Source organism: Lagopus muta, chromosome 19, assembly GCF_023343835.1.
Source record: "Lagopus muta isolate bLagMut1 chromosome 19, bLagMut1 primary, whole genome shotgun sequence".
Classification (NCBI taxonomy): domain Eukaryota; kingdom Metazoa; phylum Chordata; class Aves; order Galliformes; family Phasianidae; genus Lagopus; species Lagopus muta.
Window position 1 is genome coordinate 5,802,849 of NC_064451.1, and position 21,427 is coordinate 5,824,275.

Genomic DNA, 21,427 nt, shown 5'->3' on the forward strand with positions numbered 1-21,427 from the left:
CCTGCTGCTGGGCCGGCATAAATCACGGGCTGCAGAGCCGAGCTGCCTCCCTCAGGAGTTGCAGCATGGTAACAAAGCTAAATACACGTTGCTGTTGTTCCGGGAAGGTTTTTCAGTTGACAGTGTTGCAACTTTTCACTCTTCCCCAGCACTTCCCCGATTTAACGCAGCCATTCTTTTATTCCGAAGTCATTTGAACAAAGGCACTTCTAGGAAGAACTCCCAGTACATCTCAGTGCCTGCCTGTATCTCTGGATTAACTGTTGACTGATTTTCATCCTCTTTTTTTCTCCATTCCACGAATCCCTCCCTCAATAATACCAGCTGTTAAAATAAAGGCCAACGAGGTCTCCTGCCCACACAGCTTTCCCTTTGGGCAGTGGTGTGCTAATTATGAAGAACAAACCACACAGCACTGCTGCCCATTGCAGGGGGCTGCAATAGAAAAGCAGACAAGGAGGCTGATGCACTTAAAACACAAAAAACACACACAGAGGCCACCGTGCCCTGCAACAGCAAATTACAGTTACAAAATTAGGACCTTATCCACAGGAATAACTTTGACTTGGAGAGGTATTTTAGGGAAAATAACCAACTTTTGGAAGCCAATGGCACACTGGGCTCATCGCATGCAATATCCAAGCAGCTCCACGGATCCCCAAAGCAGGAGATTTGGTGTTACCCAGCCAGCAGTGCCTGCGTAAGGATAAAGCTGGAACCCTGAGCTTCAACCCCGTTCTGTTTGTTGTCTTTGGAACAGTTACATTTGGGTGGTGTGTTTTTGTTTTGTTTTAATAAAATAACCGCTTCAAACTACATGAGTGAATTTTAAGCTTTGAAAATTGAAAGCCCTGGATCTCTCTACCTAAATATGGCCCATGCGGGCTATGTATAAAGAAGAGCCCAATGTCTGGTACATCCCATCTCTGATCTTCTCATCTCCATTAAGTAATTCAGCATCTGTCTTAAGTCCCTTTTTTACACAGTTTCTAATGTACCAAAGATATTGTCACTATCTATCTGTACTTTTAATGGAACAGAAGGGCCCTTTCCCCTCTTTGCCTCCTCCTCTGGCTGCAGAGCACTGAGAGCTGACCATGTGTCTCACTGTAAGCACAGTCCTTATGGGATGTGTGCATTGCAGCTCAGAAAAGAAGGCATTTTGCACTGCTGGAGGTTGCCACCTCGAATCATTAAATCCCTTCTATGATGTTTCTTCTGTTTAAATTGGAGCAATGGAGATACGTGAGGTCAAAAAAATAAGGCCTCTTTAAATCACACCCACAGCCCTTCTCTACTGCTGTAATCAAAAGGGAAAGTCTCAAAATGAACTGCTTCCTCCTCTCTTTTCCAATTAAATGGACCTAACAGCTGACACAGACTAAAGTACTCCTTTTCAGATGAGGTTCAAAAAGCATTTAATATCTTAAATACCACAACATCACAAATACAGTCCTCGATCCATCACGGGCCACTTCACGCTCAGGCCCAAATAAGATTACTGCTCTGCCTGTATTCCTATCTGCCCCTGCATTCCACTGACAACCCAGAAATGAGGTCTGGTGCATCTGTTCTGACCCAAGGAATAGTTTGCATCCAGAGCAGGAGACTTCTCTATTTGCTTATTTCAGAAATTCATATGACTCAGGAAATCTAATGCACTAAGTAGAATGACTCTTCCCCTTTTTGCAGGAGATTCTGAGTGTATGGCATTTTTAATGTCTGCAAAGCTACACGTAAAGCCAACTTAAATCTTACACACAAAGTTGATCACTTCAAAATTGGGGTTTGCTACGCAGTTTTTCTTAAATACAGTAAGATCCAATGCTTTCTGCAACTGTGAAAATTGGCAACCAAGGCATTCAGCTAACATCCTGCCTGTTACCTATTACTTATCTCAGCCTCTGGGTGATGAACTCTTCAGATCAGGGACAAACCCCTGCTGGATGTGCAAACTCTGCATGCTTCCTTTTGTTTGTATTTCAACACCAACATCGGTGCAGGCTGATCCTACCTGCATAAAATACCCAAGCTCAGCTGAATCCTGAGGTGTCTCTCCTTCACTCCCCTGCAAAAGATGAGACCACAGAATCCATCCGAGTCTGACAGACTAAACGATGGCCAAACACACTCACGTGGCAGCTGTACTGCTCACGTATCTCAGCAGGAATCAAACACTGATCTGTGCACCACAACATCCACCGCAACCAAGAAACAGATATCCTCTGGAAGCGACAGCACCTTTTCCTTTGCAGAGAGAGACCACACGCTCATTCTCACATGCTCACTTCTGTTCTGCTTCCTTTACAGAACCCTCAGACATTGTAATGAAAGCGAGTTGTACCACAACGTGAGCTCCTGTCAAAGTCTGAACCTGAAGAAAAGTAATCACTGTCTCAAGCCTCCCTGAGCTGCACAGGGTCCCCCTGGGCCCCCAGCAGAAGGCTCTCTCAGTAACAAGATCCCAGCAAAAAGTAAATGAATGCACCAAAGTAGGTGGAATAAAGAGGGGGAAACACGGTATAAAACGTCGACCCACCGAAAGCACATGAGGCATTTGTTCAGTAGTGAAAATGAATAACTGAACGAGGCCAATTGCCAAACCAGCACCAATGAAACTGCGTGCTGCAATACAAAGGCAAGATCTCCTGCATGCATTTCAGGCTCACAGGCAATAGGGCAGCGTGCACATGGCCGAGCTGCAGCCGTACCAGGAGCAGGCCTGAGCCACTGAGCCGCCCAGGATGTCCCAGAGGCACATCACAGACATCTGACAAGGTAAAAGCAACTCTGTCACACAGACACTCAAAAAACCCCCGTTGGAGCAGAGAGCTTGCTTTTTGTTAGATAGGAAAATATAAATGTCCCCTGTCCTTAAAGCATGACGCTGATAAAACACACACAACCCTAACACAATCATCTCTCTCATCCATACGTGGGAAACGCTCAGTGAGCTGGCATGAAAGAAGCAGTAGCAGCGGCAGCAAAGTTCCCACAGCTCTGGCAGCAGCTCCTGCACACCAAGGGGCCGGCAAAGGGGCATGGGGACAAACCAGAGGCACGCGGGGAGCCGCAGCGCAGCCAGCATGGCCGCAGTGTGTGTGCAGTAGGGCCAGGCTGGGAGCCCTGGTGGACAAAGCTCCAGTTCAGCACACCAACCAACAGAAACTAAAATTACAGTTTCTAGAAAGTAAGTAGGGCAGCTGGTGTCTGTACAAACCTAGCCTGGCTTTCTACAAAACCTCCAAAACCTCCAAGCCAGACAGCACACTTTATGGAAACAAACCAACAATTAGGTTCTCTTTTGACCAAGACGACCTGGAAGCCTAAGCATCACAGATAACATTTCATTTCAAGTAAAACAGCATTTTCTGATCCTTTAAATGCAAACTGCTTCCCTCAGCAGGGCCACTCCATTCACATCCTGGACAGGCAAGTCTGGCTGTGTTAAAGGGGGGCATTGAATTTGCTTGAAACAACAATCTCATGTTCTTGGGTTCAACAAAAAGAGGTGGATATTTTAGAATACATGCTATAGCAATGATGATGACACCACGATTGAGGTTTTGAACCTTTATAACGCTTCATTAAGCACGCATCCTCACAACCCTAATGGGAATTTCATCAGGAAGAACCTCTCTGTTAATCTAGCTTCTAAAACAGACATGAAACAAAAGCACCAGCCAAATTACAACAATGCTTATTGGAGCACAGATTAAAAGCCACTGGCTGTCACACCAGCCTGACTGCTTCCTGTCCCCCACAGCCCATCCAGCATCACCCATCTGCCTCCATCTATTAGCACTGAAAGAATGGGCAGCAGCGACTGCTTTAACCCCGATCTCAAACAGACAGCTGTGACAGCTCCGCCATTTTGGGGTGAGAAGGGGGGTGTTGGTAAATCACACAAAGGAAAGATGAGATAACAGTTCAGTTTCCGACCAGTTCCACTCCAGCATTAAATACCAACTCACCAACCTCAAATGGCACAATGGAAAGTACACATCAAAGCAGCAGGCTGACTGCATCCAGCTCATTAACATCACCTAAACGTAAAGACAACTGCTTTGTCTACATCAATCCTAGAACTACCTACTGAGATTAAATGCTTATTAAACAATGCAATAAATGTATCCCTGGTCATTTACATAAAAGCACTAATATGAGCCTTGCATAATAAAGAGCTAAATCAGAGCAGAATGAAACTCCAAGGCCATTAATGCCACCAGGAAAAGGTTCTTACTAATTCTGCTAAGCTCAGAATGCAAAACATTTTTCAAATACAGATCTTGACATTCTTTATAAAGCTGGTAAGGCTACAGCAGGCAGCAAAGAATGCAAAACTCTCTTTTAAGTAGTTTAGAACCAACAAAGCTCCTGGTATTTTAGTGACACTGCAGACTCTTATAACACTGAGGGCATTTAGAAGTGCTAGCAAATTAATATGCTGCACCAATTCATTTAGTGAACAATCTCATTCAGATCTTAAGCTGCTTGTCCTGTGTTCTGAATGTGTTAGCAGGCTGAAAAATCTGAGGTGCCAAAGATATTTTCTGAAAGAGTGCTACAGTTTTTCCAGCAGGCAGCAGCTTGCTGTGCTTGGAGCCGATCACTGGGACGACGATAGAAAACGTTCTGTCTAAAGATGAACACAGAGCCCCCCACATAACAGTGATGTTATTAGTCAAATGAGTGACACAAACGTTATTAAAACTGTCATAATTGAAGTAACAGAAAGCTGCCAAGTGCCAGTAGGACAGCACAGCATGTTGTACAGGAGAAGGCCTTCCTAAAGCCACACAAAGGCGTGCTGTGCACAGAGCACACGTAGGGAAGTTCTGTCCATAGAAGTACGCTGTCACATCATCCTGCTTCCACTCTTCTGATGTTCTTGGAGGATCAACTACAAGGCTGCCACAACAAAAAAACAAACAGAGGGAATGCTTACATTATAACATGCTGGCTGGGCTGTCCTATGATAGCAAAAACAAACTGTGGAGTATCCAAAAGGATGGCGAGCACAGCGCTGTTCTTTTCTGCCTCTGTTGTGGGAGGAAATCAACTGCCTGTTTCATATCAAAGTAAAGGATTCTTCAGTAAGATTCCACATAGAGCAAACAAAAAAAAAAAGCCCTACGAATTGTACACAAGCCTTACAGCCGTGCAGGACACAAAGCAGCGTTCTGGTGACGTCCGCATGTGGGTTTACAGCATAACTGCCTACAAAGAGGGATGAAGCTGCTTCCTGCTGCCCACTGTTTTGGAAGCATCTCAATTAATTCTTTAAGGAATAATTAGCACCATAAAAGAAAAGAAAACATAAATTCTTTTTTAACAGGGATATGTGAATGACACCCATGCTCAACTTTATAAGCCTGGACTAGGAGACTTTCAAGCAGATTCCATTAAATATTGATGTAGATATATATATATATATTTAAATGACTATTTATTTGAAAGCAATTAATCAGCCTATTGGAAAAGTAATTCTGTGAAACACAACTGAGATGCACAGATTTTTTCTGAGCATTCAGTGAACACAGCCATTCTAGCAAAGATCACCTATTTTGGGTATCTATCAGCACACCGTATTGATTTTCAATACAAGACACAATAAAAACAGCTAGCTCTAATTTTCATCTAAGAACAATAACTAATTTGCAGTGTGAAAACAAAAGAAGCCTCTTTTAACAAAAGTAGGTGCAAGAGAAATGATTCTTTGCTCCCCAGGCAGGGAGAGACAGGAGGTGGGACGGAGTGCAGACCTGTGTGCCAGCTCCACGTCCTTCCATGCCACATGCTGCATCCTTCCAACCCTGCTCACCTTTAATGCACATCACACGCCTGCAGGCAGGGCCCACAGATGCTTGCATTGCACAGCAGGGCTGGGATCTCCAGTCACAATGGCTACAGCATCAGCTGCCTTGTTCATCAAATTAAGTGGACTTCTGGAACAGCACAGCACTTCAAGCAATCACTCATTCAAACAGAAGGCAGCAGATGACAGCGATACAGTGGGTGTGCTTTTGTGATTTCTGTTGCACATCAAACAAGGACATCAGCAGTTTCTGCATGTCTCCCCATATTGATCCTACAGCACCTGGTAGCAACTTAGGATCAGCAAGTCTCCTCCCAGTGCTTCTGAGTCTGTGAGTCAAACTTCTGTGACAGTTGGTGTATTCCCTTCACCTCTCAATGCCTCCCTTTGCTAAGCATGGTGCTTTGTGACCCTGACTTTCAAACCTGCAATGTTATCACACTACGCTTCTGTCAACATTCTTGGAAACATACCTTCCATATTCTGAAGTACACGGTTACTTGAGTTAATCTTATGAGTAATGCAAGAGAAACACAGAAAAAATAGCATCTATCAGAAGAAATAATCTGCTCACAGAAAGTAAAATGCACAGGGAGACAACAGAACACAATGAGGTAGGAACAGAACAACCAGTACTGCTTCAGAACATCAGCAAAGAGAAAACTGATTTTACCAGAGCTCAAGACTGAAATGTTACACAACTGCACGTAGAACTGGACGACAGTTGCAGAGGGGATAGTAGAGACAAAAATGCCTCAGAAAAACATGCCTGAAATGAGACCTGGGGTTCTGAACATTGCCCTGCCTTGCACAGGCACTGATGCAAACAGTGACAGATGTTCAGAGAACAGAGTCAGCGATACTAAACTAAGCATGATGAGCTGCATTTCTTATTAACCTCCAAAAAAAGGCACTGACCAATAATGCAAACAGACAACGGGTGCATAAATAAAAAGACCAGGCATTTAGCTCCTATCCGTGCTCAAATAATTGAAGTTATAGGAGTAACTTCTCTGTCTGGGCTGAAGGAAATCCTCATAGGCATGTTTTCCTTACTTCAGCTTTCATCCCCTACCTTTCGAAGCCATTTTGTCTGTTGAACTGAAAAGCACAAGAGCACAGAAGGAATGCCCTTGGCTGCAGAAGAACAACAGGAACCTCCTGCCCAGCCTTTCCCTGCATGGATTAGAGCAACAGGTCTTCCTACAGCAACTGGAGCTTCTGGGCACAATTCCCTGAACATCCCATGATTCTCCACCTATTTTGTAACACAGATAGGCCATTTGCTTGATAAACAGTTGAATCATGTAAAAAAAAAATCTGAGTAGATATCGACTTGAATCTATGAGATGTTTTATCTGCCAAGCAGGGAAAGAAAGCTTGGCCTCTGAACCAGACTGATGCAGGAATGGTTGGGGAGAGAAGGAAAACAAATCCATGCTTACCTATGTACAGAGGGGATGAGGGAAAGAAAGATCTCATGATTTGAGAAGAACAGCCCCTCCTACAGGGAGGCCATTCAGACACCACACTGCATTACAGCTCTGGTTCACCTGAAACTGTTAAGTGCTCATTTTCCCCACAAATCTCAGTGTTTAAACCTAAATAGAGGAGTACTGGCTGCTAAATGCAACCCGTTGGGCATTGAACCATAGAGCCAAAGAAGTTGACGTTACGGCAGATTACTTTCACAGAGCATCTCCAAACCTGCAGCTCAATGGAAGACCCATACACATCTATAAGAAAAGAGCATCTGCCACTTCCACTGAGAGCTTCCTGCTGCATCCACAGGCAGGATTCACAGAGTCAATGAAAATAGTGGAATCTTTGTCAATTCAGCACCTCAGCACCTCTGCATGCATTTGTTCTTTTATGGAAAAGATCTCAATATGCTGTAGGATGGAAAATTACTGTTTACCTAATTTGGTGTGCAGACAGAGGCAGAATGAGACAAAGTCAGTAAGAAAAGAGGAAGACAGAAGAAATGTCATGTGGTCGACTCCCACCCCCCTCCTTTTATTGTTGTTTGAGCCCTCATGTATAGAAATGACACTCATAATTATTAGTTTGTTCATTCAACAAGGTTACTCACGCATTATAGTTAATTCTTACTTATGAACACTTAATATACAGAATAAAACTCAGTCATATTATTTTATTCCTCCTCCAAGCTAGCGACAGCATTTCCAGAAAAGCTGAATGCACTCGTGACATTTTTATCCTCAAGAGACTTGTGTAATTGTACAGTCTGTAAATGCACACAAAACATCTTCCAACGCTGCAAAATTAAGACAAATACAACATGGATAGGAACAAATAGGAATAAGTAGCGACTGTTGCAAAATAAGCAAAGAAAGAAATCCCAGCACAGTATTTCCTTGCTTTAAGATGCTTAATTCTATTAATTTAAGATTTGTTTGTGACCACATCTATTTCTGGAAGACATACAAAAAGGAGACAATGAATAGAGCTATGTAGTTCATGCATTTTTTTTTCCCCCCTTTTCTTCCCTAAGAGAATCTGAGCATTAAGCGCAGCACCGCACAAAGGAAGCTATCAGTTCTCTTCTTTAAGGGTGATCTGTGCCTGCGGCTTTTTTGTTTTGGGTTCATTTTCTGATTATTTACAAAATTCTCCTTATCCCAGAAAGCTTCTCGAAGTGCATTAGGGCTTACACACGAGGCCCAGACTGTTTAATTTAGCCCTAATACCTTGAGGAAGCTTCAGAATGGATTGTTGCTATTCTGATTAAGGAATCAATCTCAGCCCCTGCTGGGAAGGTTGGACGAACGCCTTGCCCCCAGAGGGAAATCAATATTGCTCCACTGGCCAGCAGCTTCCAAACACTGCATGCTCCAATGTGTTCTGAAGAAAGAAGAATTCTAATTTTAAAGCAGCATTCTGAATTTCCACTGTTTTGACACTTGAAAAAACAAACAAGAACCAAAGCTCTTGGCTCTCTGAGAAGCAGGGGTTGGAGCTCTTTACTGCCTCATCAATATTCCAGGTTTGTTTTGTTCCTAGAGCTTAACCCACAAACAAACCACAAAAGATAACTACACCAAGCCAACAACAGACCTGATGCTTCAGTCAACGTGAACATCTGTACCTTACGTGTGGTTCCCATGCATGTAAAGGAAAAGTCTGCTGACCTTGTGTGAATGCAGTGCACAGCTCTGACGTGTCCTTCCCAACCATCAAGCGTTTCAAATAACTGCTAATAACCAGGAGAAGCATATTTGTATTGTTTAGCCTAGAAAAGGGCTTTGTTGGCTGCAACAATTCAACACACTCCCACAGCCACTAATGGCTGGCACTATTATACACAAGCTTTCTACTCCAGACTAAGCATTCTCAAAGAGCATCAATAATCCAGCCTCCAAAATTCCCTAAATTAGGTGTATGCGTTCCACATCAGCACATTTCTTGCAAAAATTGTCTCCTTATAATAATTACAGCTTTCCTATTTCAAGATAATTCCATGCCAGTCACGCTGAAGCTCTGGGAAAGGAGCTTTCAACAATTTCATATATAATACTGCTATTAGGGTGACGCAGACAAGGATCAGAGCAGAAGCCGAAGTGGGAAAAGGGGAGCAGCCCACAGCTATGCAGAAGAGGAGGTGCAGAGGCGCTCAGTGCTGCACCAGCAATGCACTCACGCTCCCAGGCTCGTTTGCTGGGCTGCTTCACCGCGTCTCAGAAGCATTATTTTGTCTTTAAATAGCTAGGTTTCAACCCTATACCCCCCATTCCAAAAATAAGGCTGTAAATCCCCAGGGTGCTGATTTAAATAGGAGCCGAGTCACACGTATCATGTGATACATGCTCACACTACCTAAAGGACAGGCCGGCGTGTTTGCCCAGCACAGTTCTGGTGTTCAGGTAAAGCACACACCTGTACCTCGGTGTCTGTCCTCCAACAGAACCTCCATAGCCTTTATGATCAGCTGCTGGCATGAAAAGTAGCACTGAAATTGCTAGCCCATATACACTGCTGAAATAAGGCTTGGTTGGTGGTTTGGTGATTTTTTTTTTTTGCATATGAAAAACTGAAGTAAAGCTTTGCTACACAATTTTGCAATGTTTCTATGTTAAGGACATATGCCAGAAAGCATCTGCTGTGAAAAATGGATGTTTCACACGTTGTAAGGAAACCGAGGCTCCTGACCAGCACACAAATCTCTGCCCTCACCCTTCTTGTTTTGCCTTTCTGTGACAGCACACGGACAAAATACCTCCGAATGCTACACTGGGGAGGCAGGCAGGGAGGTGAAAAGGCATTTGTGCAGCACTCTGTCACCAGTCAGTTCATCCACTGCCAGTTTTCCTTTTCCTTCACCAAAATCTCAGTTGCACACTCTTAATGAATGCCACTCCTATAAGCCCCCACATTTGAGAGATCAGCAGTCCTCAGGAGGGCAAGAAGTATTTCCCCTCCTCATTTCACTTTTGTCTCTGAAAACACACACATATTCACTCACTGCTGCGTGTCAATCATTTTTTCTTTTTGTAAATACAGCAGAAGTGCATTCAAGCAGAATTTTCTGCATAAGAGAAAAACATCACGCAGTGAAAAACGTTATCCGAAAGTATTATAAACCAATTTGCCAGACAATTCCTCAGAGCTTCCTGCACAGAAATGGATGAAAACCAGCAGCGCACAGGGCTCTGGTTACAGCTCTCACTCAGGTATTCCTCCACAGCGAGTGAAGATGCAAAATGCAACCACAGAAAGCAGCGTGCAGACGTTCAAACCAGTACATCAACTCCTCTGAAACACGACATGGAAAAAGCCACATGAAAGGATAATGCTGCGAAACCAAACATGCAAGAACAGCCGCTAGGTTTCTTCACTATTCTTTCTTATTTCTCATCTTCTGTTTATCCTTTGCCCCATTCCTTCCTTCCCATCCCTTTATCCCGATTCCAACATATTCTTGATTTGCCATTCCTAACACATCGCTCTCATTGCTGGCAGACAGGGTGTGCAATCTCAGCCAGCATTTCAGGTCCCACCCAGAGTCCAACCCTACTATCCCCACATGCTCATTAGGTAAATTATCTCCTGATTTGTCTTCTGGCTAAAATTCCCTTTCTCCTCCTGAGCTCTTTCCTGCTATTTCTTTTTATCTGTCAGCCTCAGCTCTCTCATCCTCCCCAAGCTCACAATCAGAACCAAGCATATCACCAATTCAAATTGCCTCTCCTCAACCAACCCCACTCTCACCATCCTTGGCACATTACTTTGCTGACCCAAACAGCCCCTAAGCAAGCAGCTGCAGGTTCCTGTGATTAGTTCTCAGGCAGAGCTCCACACCTTCTTCCCCACCACCTACAGACCCAAACATTGAGGAGCTTCCCCTCTGTTCACAGCACCTCTTCCTCTATTCCTCACCCTTGGGTGAACACAGCAAGACACACACACTCCCATTCTGCTCAGCTCCCACACTGCTGTGATGGCTGTTATGAGGAAGCCCTACCTGCCAGATGGAGCCTTGCTGTGACACAGTGCAGCCACGCTTTCGGTTCCCTTTTGCTCCTTGCTGCAGCCCACCATCTCCCAACTCACTGATGCAGGCTGTTCTCCCACAGCTGCCTTTGCTCTGGGAGGAGAGGACAGAGGCACACTCAGCTGTTTATCAGGCTGTGGCATTGCCTTGTCCTGCACAGAGCACTCCCAAACCAAAATGTGCTCAGGCCCACCACAACTTCTGATGCCTTCAGCACTGATTCCTTCACCCAGCACTTGCAAAGTGGCATTCTCCTTGACTCGCACATTTACCTAACTCAGGCAGATTTTCTCAACATCAGAAGGCACATCTCTGTTCAAGAGCTATTACCTGCCAAATTTCTAATCCTTCCTCCAATACAGCTTTCCAGTACTGAAGAGGTACTGCACGATGGGCCCTATTAACAGCTGAAAAATCCTGGCTAATCTAGATACAAGAAATGCGAGGCAGGCATAGAGCAAACTACAGTCTGAGCATGCCAGCTTTGCACAAAATAGAAAACAGCAAAGCAGAAAATAGAAGACCTCAACAGAAAATAAAACAAAAAGAGCTACCAACTGTAAACCCCAACGTGGGCTGAGAGAAAACTCCTCTGCAAGATGAACATCCTCCTATCACCTAGATAATAATCCCCTCACTGCACATCCACAGTGCAATGAAAGTAAAATTCTCCTCTCCAAAATGAATAATTCATGAGACAAATTGTAGCCGCTGTTCCAAGGGGTAATGGCAAACACTACCCATGTCCCTTCCCTTCGGACACAGAGCAGCACCCACAGAATCACCAAGGTTGGAAAAGACCTTCAAGATCATCCAGTCCAACCGTGCACCTATCACTAATAGCACCCACCCACCTCACCAAGAAGGAAGAATTTAAGGACTTTATTTTTGGCTTTTTGGGTAGAAACATTTCAATACTTAACACCAACTGGCCAGACAACGTGTACTTGCAATAAGAAGTTATTTCCATGACAGCAACAACAATAAACCACTACAGCACTTCTTCAGGACAGCAGGCTGTGTGCAGGACTCACAGGGGATCACTGTTACACCAGGCATTAGTGGCCATGACTCCATTTCAACATTCATTCCTGCCCTCGGTTTCTAAGGGTGGCTGGGAGATTGCTCCTGTTCTCTTGGTTATTTCTGCAACAGGTTGTGTCTTCCCCACCTGCAAGAGGACAGCACTGCAATAAAACTGCTTCATGTTCGCAACATGCATGGCTGCTTCAGCAGTGAACCCTGAATAATCAGCATTTCCTTCCTACACCTTAACTGCACTGCTCTATACTACAAGTAATCTAGAAACCCCATCTAGACATGCACACTACTTTTTCTCCATTTTCTATTTCAAAGCCAAAGCCATCGCTTGCAAAGAACAAAGACTGCAGTACGTCAAGAGACAACAGTGTTTTTCCTCTCACCAACCTAACAAACTCAGTGCTAAAATAAAAAGCGCGAAAAAGAAAAGCAGGGTTGCCAAGGATGGAAGGAAGTAGAGATGTTTCATCTGAGAAACGTAAGGTTACGTTGAAGGGGGAAGTTATTTTAAAATATTTATATGAATGCTAAGGAAACTCAACAGAGCATTGCATTTGGGTGGCTGGATCAGATTCAATGCATAACTGATGTCAGAAGCATTATTTCAGACAGGTTGAAAGCGAGTTTCCAAAAATTCATTAGCAGGTTACCTTTCCAGCAATCAACAACAAAGGCAATAAAGTGCATTATTACATTATTACATTACAGTCCAGCAGTGGCTCCTACTCTCATGTGGAGCACGGCTTTTGAAATCCTGCTTTAAAGGAATGTTTCACAACATGAGTAACACTAATGAGCTGCAAGGAGTCCAGAAAAACATTGTCTCATCTTTGCCTGCCTTCCCACATGGTTGAAGGGAGCTGGGGTGGCTGTGCTGCAAATGGGAAGATTCAGTGACTAGAAGGGGAAAGAAGGAGCAACAAAAAGAGACATTTGCAGCTTTGACTCATGCTGAAGGATTGCAAATCTGTTCCTTAATGAACGGGTAGAAAACACAAGAAGAGGCAGTGACAGAATTGTAGCAATCCTTTCTTAAAGCAAAGCAGAATTGTAAATGAAATTACTCAGATATTCACACACCCAAGACCCAGTAGGTTCCTCAGGAACCCAAACAGAGCTGTTCTACTCGCAGTGTCTGGAAGCCCAAATTATAAACATGATGATTTTGCACTGACCTCATTTTTATTTTCCAACCTATTTACTTTCAGGGTGCCCTATGCTGTCACCCAGCCGCTTCTACAGGTGAAATTCAGCCTCTTCCAACTGTAAGATGTTTTAATTAACAAGTTGCTAAATAGGAAAAAAAAATGTCTACTGAAATACAAAGAGAGCAAGGAGACACGAAATTTCTGCCTCTGGTTGTCTGAATGATGTCAAATACGTTGGAACAGTCAGCTCACAATAAAACTCACTGCTCAGGAAAACGTTTGCCATCGCCACAGATTTTCCACCCCGCATCCAGCAGCCTTCCAAGGGAAGCTCCACGACCTTATGAAGAAAACTCTCAGATGTCAGAGATAATCAGTGATTTAGCAGGCAGTACGACTCCTTGTCCTGTCACTATGGATGCTTTTCCTTTCACTCAGAGAGAGTAAGGGGTTAACAGCCAAACCCAAGAGCTCTGGTAGCCAGGGAACCACGAGACAGATTTTCATTTCCTGCACCCAACTCTATGAGTGTTTGCAATGAAACTGGATTGAGGGGGAAAAAAAGTTAACAGCTCAAACATAGATGCAGCCCTGCAGAGCCTCTTACAGGGAACATGCTGACAAGAGCAGAGCCTTCACTTAAAATTTAAGATGACGTTTGACTGCAGTGCCCAGATAAATGCTTTGTGATGCCATCGATGTCACAACCCTGAGAACTCCAGACAGATTCAGACTGTGACTCATCACTTTAAGCATCACCTACGTGCCATAAATATTACAATGCCACTAGAGAACAATACTACATTCAATGAAAATGCAGGATCACAGCTGCTGGAACACAAATGCTGTTGGTAAATTAGGCATGCAAGGACTGAGAGTGGAAAGATCCATCAGTTCCACGCAGGAAGCACTGAGTTCTCAGAGCTGCACCTCTGTTCCATTGTCTGACAAGGAAGAACAGCTCACAGAAACAGGGTTTGCAGGAATCCACTTATTTCCATACCATGAATGAAGACGTTACTATTAATGTGGAAAAGAACATCATCTTCTAAATCGTATGACTTTAGACAGCAAAAGTAGCCGAGCTGTAATTTTTTTCCATACTGAAGCATACTGGAACAGTGCAAACAAAAGGACATTCCCCAAAGTACCCATCATGTGAGGAGTTGGCCAACACTGCTCCTTGTGCAAGGGCAGCAAGTTCAGCCCTTTGCAAACAGAAATACTCACCTTCTCCGGACTGAAAGGACAGTGACAGCTGTTAGCAGACACCCAGCCACACAAAGGTCAAGGAAAACCAATTCAATCACATCCCCCCCCCACTTCATCTTTTTTTATTATTATTAACTTTATATTGGACATAGAGGGAAGGGGGAGAGGAACCCATCACCTTACAGCACCTGCATCTCTGAAACGCTCATAACAAGAAGGATGAACCTTCCCACGTTTAATGACATCACTGCCTGCACTTGCTGTGCTGTGACAGCACTCCAAGGAGCCACAGGTTCTCCTGGACCACTTCAGCACAAGTTTACACATACCTCCTCTATATTGCAAACTGTACCAAAACTTATCATCAAGACACTTAATTCCCTTCAACTGACAGCCACAGCTCTTCCCGCTCAAGACAAAGAGTGAAGCACTGAGGTTAGTTTTAACTTGCTATGTATTTCCTACCACTCACTTCATCCCCCAGGAAAGAACCCTGCTGGGAAGTCCAGAAGAATACAGTAGCACTTTACTAGCTAAAGCACCCTCCAGAGTAGCTGTGTGTGACACTCTGGTATCCCTGTTTTTCCTTAGTACCTAAAAAGAGGGAGAAAGATCTGAGAATGCTTTCAGAGCCTGCAGACCCCAAAGTGCAGCTAACTGAAGCTACAAGTTGCACCTATGTACCCACCCATACATAATCTTTACTTGCCATGTTAACATAAACATCTAGAAAACACTGCAAATTACAAGAATCAAACACAAAACCAGTCTTCCAACCCCCAGCTGCCAGCCCTTACAGCTCCTCTTGAACTGGAGCAGAAAACAAAAGGTTTCAGTCCTATGACCATACTTCGCCCTTCACCCACCACTCCTCCCCCTGGATTCCATATGTTTTCAGTGCAATGGGCAGAAAGCTGTGCAGGCTGTGGGCACACCGAGCAGCACAGCAGCTCCAGCCACTGCCACACACACAGACAACTCATGCTGTTATATGAGACCTTCAGGCTTTGCTCTGTGACACCCGAATGCTGGGAGGCCACAGATGATCTCATCATCCTGAGCATTTATCCTCACACTGGATCCAAATGCTGCCCTGGTACCTCTAATAATTCTGCTGATTATGGGTGAAGCTCATAAATGAAACTCAGAACAGAAGTCTTGAGTCGAATGAAATAGGATTAGGAATTTTTGCAATACAATTTGCAACCCGGAGAAACAAAATATCCTCACAACACAGCACAGGGCTGCAGCACTCTCTTGGGAGTCACTTACATTTTGCCAAATGAATTTCATTGCTTCTGAGGCTTCTTTCTGCAAGCCTCAGAAGGAAGCTTCCCCCCATAGGAACAAACAGAAATCCACGCACGTTAACATTCTACTTTCTCTAAAGAGCAACTCTGATTTTGCTTCTCCTTTGTTACACTGCAGGAGTGACCGGTGAGCACGCACTCAGCCTGGCAGATGGGCACCTCACCCTGCAACACAACCCTGGTGAAACAACAGACATTAAGTTCCTAAACGACAATTAGAAACACCTGTTAACACCCCAACTTCCACTCCATCCAACAAAGGCCACAGCCAATCCTACACCAGTCACACCCTACAACGGGCATTTTTAATTCATGACACCTGTTTGTACAGCCAACACATGACTACCCAAAACAAATACTAAGTTTTAAGACTAATAGAAATCCAATTTTGTTTAAGAAACACCGGGACCAACCAAAGGTGGTGGCACGCATTAAATCCAAGCTGGTTGTGTGGTTCTTTTCCTCAGTAAAGGGAGGGGGACTCAGAGAGGGATGCCAGCATTCTGTCCCAGATACCCACAGCACTGGAAAGCAATTCATCGACAAAGCTGTGCCCAACGTAGCACACGAGTCCTACCAGTGTGGTATCCAGCCTCACTGCACCTGGTTGCTGTGTTTTCTCCTCATTAACCTACTACACTTCTCAAGCTATACCGAGGACACAAGAGATGTTGGTGCCTTAGATAGCAAAGACAAGATTTCACCAGTTAAACTTTAGGGAAAAAAAATCGTTACAGACACACAACTGCACACACCTGCAGAGATTACAACGAACCACGGATAAGCACTTCTTCCCTCGATCTTGTGCAGAAACATATCAGCATCGCCTACACCGCTAAGAAGGCAAAAGCAGACGCTCAGCCCACCTCGAGAATTCCACATTTATTCTTCTGCATCAGAACGATTTACAGCGAGTCGTTCAGACTGCTTAACCTCCCCACAGAGCATGCAGGGTGCAGAAAGCAATGCCAGCTGCAGATCTCCCCGTGCAGCAGAGCTGTTTGAAGAAACGAATCAAAGCAGCACCGCTACGGCACTCCATCATTCTGTAGCACCGCGGACAAACGCAGGATGACCCTCAGCAAGCATCCCGTGCTCAGGTCGCCGTGTATTTCTAACTATAACACCACTACGACGTCACAGCCAAGCGGGACGCTCGTTCAACTGTCTACCCGAGCGGGCAGGGCTGCGATTAGCACAGATAACACGGCCGTACCTACAGACAGCCCAAAACCGGGTCCCGCAGCGCCATGGCGGTTCGCCCCGCTGCCAAACATGGCTGCACCGCGTCCTCTTTGTGACCGAGCCCGTGTTTCCCTTCTGCCTCTCTCAACTCCGCACCCAGCCCGGCACCCAGTCCGGCAACACCGCCAGCTCCGCTCCGCTCCCCGCGGTCCGCCCCGCACCGCCGCTCCCTCCTGAAATCGGACCCACCTCCGAACCGCGCACACGCCGAAAAAATAAAGCAGCAGCCCGACCCTCCTTCGTTCCGCGGGGCGGCTCCGCGCCCGGGGCTCGTTTGTTTTACCGGTAATTTCCGCGCGGTCCCGGCACGCTCCCGCCCCCCCCCCCCCCCGGCTCACCCACAGCTCCGTGCCCCAGCTCATGGCTCCGCCGGCGCCGAGCGGAGGGCGGGCGGGGGTCGCTGCCCCTCGGTGAGGCTTCCTTCCCTTTCTCTCCCCGCACGCGAAGAACCGGCTCGGATCCCGGCGCCGAGGCGAGGGCGAAGAGCGGGACGCGCGAAGAGCGGGACGGGCGCTGCTCACCACCGCTCCCGCCTCATCGCGCCGCAAAATGGCCCGAGCGGCGCCGCGCGGAGAGGCGGCGGCGGAGCGGGGCGGGAGGGGGGAGCGCTTGACAGCTCTGGCGCACTGCGCACGCGCGCCCCGCGGCCGTTAAAAGGGGGGCGAGGAGCGCACTGCGCATGCGCGGCCGCCGGCTGCGCGCCCCCCACGTCCTCTGGGAGCGGCGGGAGCGCGCCGCCCCCCGCTGGGCACCGCGAGGCGATGCGCGCTCCTCGCCCCGGAGCGGCGTGTCCGCCCTGCTCCCTTTCTTCCCGCTTCCTCACAGTACGAAGCGCGGATTTTGTTATTTGATTTCCAAGCAAACGTTCCTGCTTTGGAGATTTGTACGGGGGCAGCCGCCCCGATGAATAAGGAAGCCCACACCTTGCAGGGAGGGGCTGCCTCCGTCACCCCGCGCCCCAAACACGCGCACCCCAACCCAGCCGCGTTCAGAAACATCGATCCTGCCGTCCGTCAGCAGCACGCGGGCAGGAAAATAATCGAGTTACCTGCCTGCAGCCGACGTGGGGCACGGCAGCAGTCACGCAGGCCTTGCAGAAATCAGCTTGTTTCCTTGCTGGAGAAATAAGATTTATTTTGTGCTCGTCTTCCTTTGCAACAGCATTTATTTGAGCTGCGTCACCTAATCTGATTTTATACTTCTGCTTTTCAGCTACAAGAAAGGCAAAAAGCCCTTCAGATTCCTGTCTTTGCTGCATCTGTAAACCCTAACCCCTCCACATATGTGTAGAAAGGGGAAAGCACATTTATTCACCTGAGGAGCACAGAATGTGCTCACAGAGGGCTGGGATCTTTCTGATAACTGCACAGCTGCTGCATGCATTACCTCCCCTGGACTCATGCACTTACACTGGACAGCATGTGGATATCAATCTGCATGAGGAGGGAAAAAAAACAATAGAAGGATAACTGAAGTGATTCCAACATTTAGAACAACAGTGAAGACGAGCATGATGCTAATAATGCACTGCATTTCATTTTATCTGCATTGGTTTGAATATGGGAGCAGAGTGCTACTACCCTTGAAGCGAGGCACAGAGCAGGCACCGCTTTTGCTCACCATTAAACGTTAATATCTTTAAAGACTGCATCACAACTAAGAGACGCTGATCAACTCATTGCACAGAATACTTCCTGTTGTTGCCAACGTATTTGAATATCTGAGCCTGCCTGAAGCACAACTGCAGCCCCAAGGGCTTCTACCTCCACAGGCTCTCAGCAGAGGGACACCAGGAGCCTCTTAGCCTTATGTCCACCCGGAATGCATTACAAAACCAGTGAACATAATTGCATCACAGCTGTTTGAGACCTTAATCCATAAATACTTGAACAAAAAGAACGCACAGAGTCCAAGCGCAAAGCAGCACTGGTATCATCTGAGGTGAATTTGCAGTGGAATTTCCTTTTGCACAAAGACCTGGGAGGGGAACAAGGCAAACCTGTTACACCAGCACGGGCAGGGAAACCTGTCCCCAGAGAAAGACAAGAAACACATAACTGGTTATTGAACGGTACAGGCCAGAAATGCAAGTTCTGTATTAGGATGGCACATCAGAACCAACAACACCAAAACCTGTGAATAAATTAAGATTCGTGTGGACGGAGCTCAAGGGAAAAGCCAAGTAAATTGCATTCCAGATATTTCTGGTAGATTTTTTTCCCCTCCCGTTTTTGTTATTTAGTCTGAAGCTCTCCAAGACACAGACTGCCACTTACAGCACTGCTCTGTTTGTGCAGTGCTCAAAACAGCAGAGCCTGCAGCTTGATTCGTCCTTAATTACTGATGTAATTAACAACGATGGGAGCATTAAGAGCCCTTTATGCTACAGCATGATGTGAGAAGGCTTAGCAGGTTCCAGCCTCAAAAGAACAGTTCAAAATAACACTTAGAAAACCGATTATTTACTCCCCATTACCTAATTTACACAATGCAAAGCAGAGCAATACAGAAACCAGTAGGAGTTTTCCCCTGGCTGCACTAGGAACAAAACCATTCAGACCTGTTATCTGGATACAGGCATACTCCTGTAAATTCTGTGTTTATATCTGTTACTGCGATTCGGAGCATTGCTCACACTACATCCCAAGCCCAAGCAATTCCTTTAAACAAAAACCAAAGAAGAAAAACAACTTCAAAACAGCTACCTTCCAAATCATTTAGCAACCAAGAAAGCTAAAACAAACCCCTCAACTACAGTTTAACCTAAATCCCCAATCTTCGTGTTTCCTCATGCAAATCAAGGAAAATCACAGCTTGCAAAGTAAGTATAAGTATTTCTAACTTCTGGAACATAAAAGGAAGAGGACCCACCTTTCCCCCCCATGGTTATCATCCCTGCAGCTGCTTCCCTTCTATTTTTACAATTCTACCCAGATCATCCACATCCAAAACATGGAAGGTAGGTGTTGCTTACAACCTCTATACACTGGAACTGAAACAGCACCAGGAAAGGAAGAGGACACGCCTTTCCCTCAGGCCATCACCATTACAGCTGTTTCCTTTCTGCAGTCACAACCTACCCAGCTCATTCAGACACACAGCAGGGGACCTCGGTTCTCTTTAGTGCCCTATCACGGCCCACAGGGGTCTGATTAACACCTGATGAAGAGGTGATAAACCTGAATGGCCCTGACCATCCTCACCTGGAACCTCCACCCCCCCCCCCCCCACCCTGCACACATCCTCTGCCCACAGACACAGGAGCCTTATTTAAACGTCAGTTTGAGGCATTATTTTGTACTTCAGCTATGAATTGACTTCTAATTTCAGTATCTAAACTGTAAAATGATTTCTTGGATCATCTCTGCTTTTCTGTTACGAGCTTGCCTGGCTTGTAGTTTTTCTACCCCCGGGTTTACTTTGCTTAGTAGCTGTAGAACCACAACCTGAAAGGTGAGGTCACTGCCCTTCTGACTGTGCTTTTGTGCTCTGTGGGTTTTTTTTTTTTTAGAGAAAAAACAGGTTTTGCTATTCTGCAACATCCCCATAGCACATTCACAGAGCACATCAATAACGAATACTTAGCCCACTTTTACTTTGTACTAAAGGTGTGTTTACATGCTACCCATATGCCAGGAGTTTCTTGATGCTGCTGATGGTTTCCATCCAATCTCAACAGTTGCTCATCAGATACTTCCAAAAAACTCCGTGAAGAATCCTAATTATGTTCAGGTACACGTGGGGAAAAACAATGAAAAGGAATGTAAAGAAACTAAGCATGTGTGAACACAGTTAAGAGTAACTGCTAGAACGCTCCATTTACAGCCAGGTAATTTATCTTGTCTGGTGACTACAGTAAAACATCAATGTAAAGACATTTGTTCCTACAGCGTATTTATTACAGTTTGTGTGTGTAGGAATGTAAATTTAAGTCTAGAATCTTTTGATGTGTACATCCTTTGAAAAATGTAACGTATTTACTTTCTGTGTTATACAAGTTCTAACTTCCACAGATCACTTAGTCTGGGTCAGTTGTGATTTAGTCACTGCAATATCCTGAGAGCTGGCAGAGTTACAAGGAGAAACATTCAGGCAATTTAAGTTTGGGACATAAAATTCCCCGATTGTTATTAGGAAATAC

The 21,427-nt window shown here is 45.5% G+C and overlaps 1 protein-coding gene across 15 annotated transcripts in view; it reads right to left on the minus strand.

Moving 5' to 3' along the window:
• The window catches only part of FNBP1 (formin binding protein 1), an 83,980-nt gene extending 65,421 nt beyond the window's left edge, over positions 1 to 18,559 (minus strand). For 14 of the 15 annotated variants that reach the window (XM_048966389.1, XM_048966388.1, XM_048966387.1 and 11 more), the window contains exon 1: positions 18,335 to 18,559. In XM_048966389.1, coding sequence (XP_048822346.1) covers positions 18,335 to 18,544 — 210 coding nt within the window. In that variant the 5' untranslated portion in view covers positions 18,545 to 18,559. Of the gene's footprint in view, positions 1 to 17,624; positions 17,900 to 18,334 lie in introns of those variants that run through there. The other variant, XM_048966383.1, reaches the window with a different exon arrangement.
• Positions 18,560 to 21,427: the final 2,868 nt, after the last annotated feature.